Raw genomic sequence first — 6,000 nt, forward strand, 5'->3', positions numbered from 1 at the left:
GTCATTAGAGCCCTGTGCTATGAACCCCATGACATGGGTTAAATTCCAAGCCATGTCTAACGTCGGTGTTGAGTGACATCTGAACCGGTCTAGGGCCTCCCTACATCAACTCAGCCTTAAATATGTGCCTGGTGCGGGATGTAAATATCAACTACGCTGCTGGCCACATCACCCCTCGGACGCCACGATGGCCTTCGTTGGCGTTCGCGAACAGCACTTTACCCCAACAATCTTGTGTGGGCTGACGGGGAATCTTTGTCTCTTGTGTGCGTCTATGCGTGCAGCACCGTGTGCACACCATCCTGACGGCGGACCTGGTGATGGTGCTGAAGCGCGGCAGCGTGCTGGAGTATGACACGCCCAGCGCGCTGCTCGCGCATGACAGCATGTTCGCTTCCTTTGTGCGGGCCGACAAATGATGCTCCCTTCACCCCCTCTTTCCGTGCACACCCAAGGTCTCGCAGCCTATACACCTGGGCACGACGGTGACTGCAACCATTCCGATTAGCAGAGGCCATTCGCATTTGTGCGGCTCTGCCGACCAGCAAAATTCCTGCCGAACACGTTTACCCATAATGCTCTGAGCAGTGGGACAACCTGAATAATACAGAGAGGTTGGACGGTGCTCATCGGCACTGACAGCCAGAGGTAAGGACTTGGAGATGACCTTTAACCTCTTCGTCCACCATCTACACCTACCCAGACTGATTTTGTTCTCAGTATACAATGGTATTGCAATGCAATTTAGGTTTATACAAAATTCGAAATACAACGGCATCTCAAGATGCTGTGAAAAGTGAATGGACATTCACTTTCCATCAGACGACTGATGGCGCAGTGTTCATGAGGACGTTCGAGCACTTCAGGGTGAATTAGCCAAAAAAAAAGCCATGGGCCTCGCACGTATGACGATGTCACGGTGCTTTGGAATCTTCTGGGTATGCAGAGCGGTCGTTGGAAAGACTAAAGTGATGGGTGGATATGCCATAAATTTTATTTCGTTATTATCAGCTGGTGATGGCGAGAGGCAGAGAAGAAAGAAAGGGGAGGTTGCCATGGGTTCGTCGTGTTGTATTGAGTTATCTTTATAGGTGCAAAAAGTAAGTACCATTATTTATAACATTAATATATTAAGTGCTTTTACATGATGAAGATGATGATAATGCCGAATCATAACGGCTGATGATAACACGGCTCTGCATCAGCTGAGGACGCTCATGCAAAGTTGGACTTTGCTGGGCGTGGTAGGACAATCGTGGTGGACATTGATGCAAATCACATTCGTTCAACTTGATTTGTTCGTGCACTGCAACGCTGAATACAAATTGACCTTTTGTGAATTGCATTTCCTCCGCCGATTCCCGAATAAAACGTTGTATCGGCGCTGAGCTGAGTGAAGTTTTTCACTTTTCCCACCACGGCTGGCACCATCGGTTCGCGTCAGTGCGAACTGCAATGGCTGGCAAACGTCCTGGTTGTCATGGATCCGTGTTTGGTAATTCTGTTGACAATAGAACATCATGTGGACGCTACACCAAAACGTAAGGGTTCGTGCGACAGAAAATGACGAGGGGATTGCCGTAACGCATTTCCACAAAGTGCTGTATATATTGTTCTCCCAGTTGCTCAGTTTTGGGCGTTGTACACGGTAGTTTCAAATGTTTTGTTGTTTTAAGTCAGCCCAATGTTTGTCCGCGTGTATTTAATTGTCAAGTGTGTTTGTGTGGCAGTGATACAATCCATGCCGTTGAACTGGAAGCACGTTGATTTTATGTACACGCCATTGTTCAGTGTCCGGGAACATTGGTGTAGTAATTAGCAGTGAAAGCACACTTCAATTTGGCTCATTAAATAGCCACGAAAACTTAATTTTAAAAAAATCATCACCTCTTCATGGGGACAGTAATCATCAGCCTTTATTGAATACATTACTTTTTTTCTTCAGACATTTTAATTGGATTATTGAAGTCACAGTAAACATAAAATGAGCTGTGCAGGAAACACATGGGGTCTGATTCATGCAAAAGACAAAACGTGTTTGCGGATTTTCGTCCATTTCAGCAGAACACTTGTGGAATGGCCTTCGTGCCAACACATGAGCCTGAACAGGATACAAAACATAATCTTAACCAAATGTTGACATGCATGAGTACAGATGACTTCATTTAATGCAAATGTTTGCCAAAGTCAATCAGGTTAATACTCGTGTAAACTCTGAGATCAAGTTGTGTTCTGCCCGTGAAGTTATTAATCACCTCTGTGCATTATGAAGTAGTACTGTATACATTTCAATTAAATTCATAATTTACCGGACACGGTCGATATCAACGTTTCAACAGCTGCGCACACCTGCCGGCTGCTTTGTATGGGAGAGCGACAAGACTCTATTGCTGCGGCATATCGCGCACACATGGGCTACGGAGCGAATGAATCGGGAGCTGGCGCTTTGTACCGTGCGTGCAACGACGTGACTTCCCTGTGTGTGCGCCGAGGTAATGTGTTGAGCCTTGGGATTAAAACGACTGTATTTGCTCGGCTGGACGACTCGCAGCTTCTATGTCTGTGTTTGAGCATCGAGTCACCAATTCATTTGAAGGTTCTTGGTTCAAATCCCCAAGTGGTCGCGTGACATTTCTCTCATGAATAATGTTCTGGTGAGGGTTGACGCTGGTTGCGGGTGGGGAGCAGTGGCCGAGCGGTTAGCGCTATGCTGCGCTTCGAACCTGGCGACCCAATTTCGATTCCCGCTCACGGCCTCCCCTAGGTCGACTCAGCCTCAAATAAGTGCCTGGTGCTGTGTGTAAACATCGCCACTGGGGAGACAAAGGCGGGCGGGCGTGGTGTTGGCCACCCACCCCATCGTGTGCTGTTACGTAGATAGGGAAATAAATATATAATCGATCACGACGGTTCGATCGCAACAAGAACAACACAACAAGCGATCGTCCTCAAGTGAAAGAGAGAAACATGCCTCTGTGACGAGGCATTACATAGAGGGGGAAGGGGCGCAAAGGGGCGAGAGGGTGGGGATAATATTCTAAGAGGGCTTGGGTGAAAGAGAAAATAAATGTGATAAGGAAGCTTAGATATCAAACTTCACAAAATGCAGAAATGTAATACAATTCAGAGTCGGCTAACAACAGTTAACACCCTACCTGGTTGATCAACGTCCTTCAAAAGATTGCTCAATTTTGCATCCATCTCCTCAGTTGAAATTATGTCTGAGTTGTGTGGAAAACCTCTCCCGTAAGCTTGTTGTTGCGATCGAAACGTGAACAGTTATTTCTTTATTTCCATATCTCCGTTACTTTACCGAAATAACCTAAGAGTACAGAATCATTATGTATCCTGGAGAAATCAGATGAGCTATGAAGCTCTTTTCACAAATATCCAGGAGAGATTTCACAGATGTCCAAAGGCACGTACCCACACCATTCCCAATGGAACATGAAGGAAAGCACTGACATCACCGAGCAAGGGTCTTTGTCTAAACATCTGGCAGTTCACCAGCCGTGGCTCTGCTGATGAGACACTGAATCTCAAACCCCGTTCAGAGTTTGCTTTTTGTTTAACCAAATGCTGCTGAAGTTACGCACTCCCAATAGTCCAGGGATCGGCTACCTGCGGCTCTGGAGACGCGTGCGGTGGCTCTTTGTCTGCCCCCTTGTGGCTCTTTGGCTGCCCCTTGCGGGCATCCGTTTACAAAAACTATAAATCTTAGACCTAATACTGGTAGGAACCTCCTGGTTACACCAGCCCACAGGGGATTATTGTGTCCGTCCGTCGTGCAGGGAGGGGCTGGGTGGGGAGGGTGGGGCTGGGTGGGGAGGGTGGGGAGGGGCTGGGTGGGGCTGGGTGGGGGGTGGGGCTGAGTGGGGAGGGGCTGGTCACCCCGTGGTGCCCTTATAAAACGCAACGTTTAACCTACTCACGCCGGCTTGTGCCCGCCCTCACAGTCAGGCATATTTGCAGAATACACCACGCCGCCATTGACCCTGGCCATTGACCGAGCAACCCAACGTTCCTACCAGCTCCCTCCGCAGGAATGTGTTTTAACAGAAAAAGTAATTGATTCAATATGTTAAGGAATGGGTGACGATGGAATGTATTGGTGACAACAAAATGTCATCAAACTGGTATTATTAAATAATAACTAGGGGGGGGGGACTAAATAGACGTAGTTTATTCCATCACCGACTTTGTTTCAGAATGTGTGTCATGTTGGTCAAAGACAAAAATCGCTCTCTTCGTTTTCTTTTAAATGTTGTCGACCCCTGTAATAGTAGTCCGTGTTGTGGCTGGTGGGATGTGAAAACAAAACCCCGTTGTGTTTTTTAAAGGGACAGATATGGGAAGGAGGAGTTAGTGGGAGTGTCTTGATAATTGACTCTTACTCGCAACGCTCCACACTAGCACCAATGATTTGCGTGGCGTCTTCACGTGACCCCGGCTCCACCGAGTCACAGCTGCGCCTACAAAGGGGTCGTGCGCGCCTCCAACCAGCGGGTGGCGGCGTGGCCGAGTGGTTACTTCTCAAGAATTATGGAACTCTTTCAGACTCGGGTTCGCGCCCGTGTCGTTACCACTAGCGATATCCGCTACCTTTTTCTTACTTCGGCGTGAGGCGGCGGCGGCGGCGGCGTGAGACTTCCCCCTCCCTCCCGAGAGGAGCTGCAGGGAATCCCACAGGAGCTCGGGACACACCGCGGATTGTTGGAGTCTCAATGCGGACATTCGCCATGCCACGCTCCGCGCAGCGTGTCGCGAGCCCCCGTGGCCACCAGAGGGCGCAAGAGAGACGGCAACTATCGCCCGTGGATTCTGAAACGTGGATTCTGAAACGTAACTAAAACGTGTTTTGATTTCACCAGCAAAGGCCCACTGAGCTATATTTTGAGCTCTTTTTTTCAGAAGCCACCTGGCCATCACGAATGATTTCTCAATGAAGTGGCTGATCACGCGGAAATAATTTTTAGCAGCCAAATACTCTAACCGCGTGTTGATTCTGAACGTGGAGGGGAAATTCCGAAGGGACCCAGAGGCATACAAACTCCAAATATCCAGCAGGCGTCAGGGTCAGGATTGAACCCACGACCTCCTGCCAGGCGAGGTAGTTCACATCTCGCCACCGCGCTGCCCCTACACCGGTCCTGAGGCCCAGGCTGATTGAGACATTTAATTCCTGCCAGTCCACATGCCAGCTCCCTCGTGTCAACTGTGAAGCGTAAAGGCAGTTAAGGGAGTTGAAGGGCAGTTCATGGAGTTGAAGGGCAGTAAAGAGGCAGTTAAGCCTGGAGAAAAGGAGAAAGTTGATAGGTTGTGAGAGCTCTGCATCAAGTTGTACAACAATAATAAAAGTGTACAAAGACAATGTACGTACTCTTAGGTTATTTCAGTAAATTCACGTAGTTAGAAACAAAAAATAAATAAAAACAAATCACGACGTTTCGATGGCAACACAAGCGGTCGTCATCAGGCAAAGGAGTCAGCCTTTAAAGGCAAACTGTTTATAAAGGTTTGGGGATGGGTGTCGCCCAAGTGTATCAACAGCACCAGGAGCATGGGCGGTGCACCAGGAGCATGGGCGGTGCACAAGTGCTAATGCAGTAACAATGCCAATCAATGCAGAAACAATGCCAATGCAGCAACAATGCCAATGCAGCAACAATGCCAATGCAGCAGCAATGCCAATGTAGCAGCAATGCCAATGTAGCAGCAATACCAATGCAGTGGGCGAGAGAGCTGCCGTGGCAAGAGGTTATATAGGTAAAGAAAGGGGGGGAGGAGCAAAGGTGGGGGAGAGAGAGGGGGGATGTACGTATCAGACATTCATAGCAACTATATCATGGGACCTTTTTGGCGTTCTCTGGTCTGACACTGGTGAGACTAGGCCAAACAAAAGGCTGTCTCTGGTATACGCCAATCAGTGTCAAAGACTGCGTTATACTATCAGAGCATGTTTGGTTGCATGTTCACCACAAGTACGTTTGGTTAATGCAG

General features: G+C 48.4%; 1 protein-coding gene across 3 annotated transcripts in view; it reads left to right on the forward strand.

The window, feature by feature from the left end:
• LOC144936460 (ATP-binding cassette sub-family C member 8-like) overlaps nt 1-2,531 on the forward strand; it is a 113,917-nt gene extending 111,386 nt beyond the window's left edge. For all 3 annotated transcript variants that reach the window (XM_078863530.1, XM_078863528.1, XM_078863529.1), the window contains one exon: nt 285-2,531. In XM_078863530.1, coding sequence (XP_078719656.1) covers nt 285-419 — 135 coding nt within the window. In that variant the 3' untranslated portion in view covers nt 420-2,531. The remainder of the gene's footprint in view (nt 1-284) is intronic.
• Nucleotides 2,532-6,000: the final 3,469 nt, after the last annotated feature.

Source organism: Lampetra fluviatilis, chromosome 16 (genome assembly GCF_964198595.1).
Source record: "Lampetra fluviatilis chromosome 16, kcLamFluv1.1, whole genome shotgun sequence".
Classification (NCBI taxonomy): Eukaryota; Metazoa; Chordata; class Hyperoartia; order Petromyzontiformes; family Petromyzontidae; genus Lampetra; species Lampetra fluviatilis.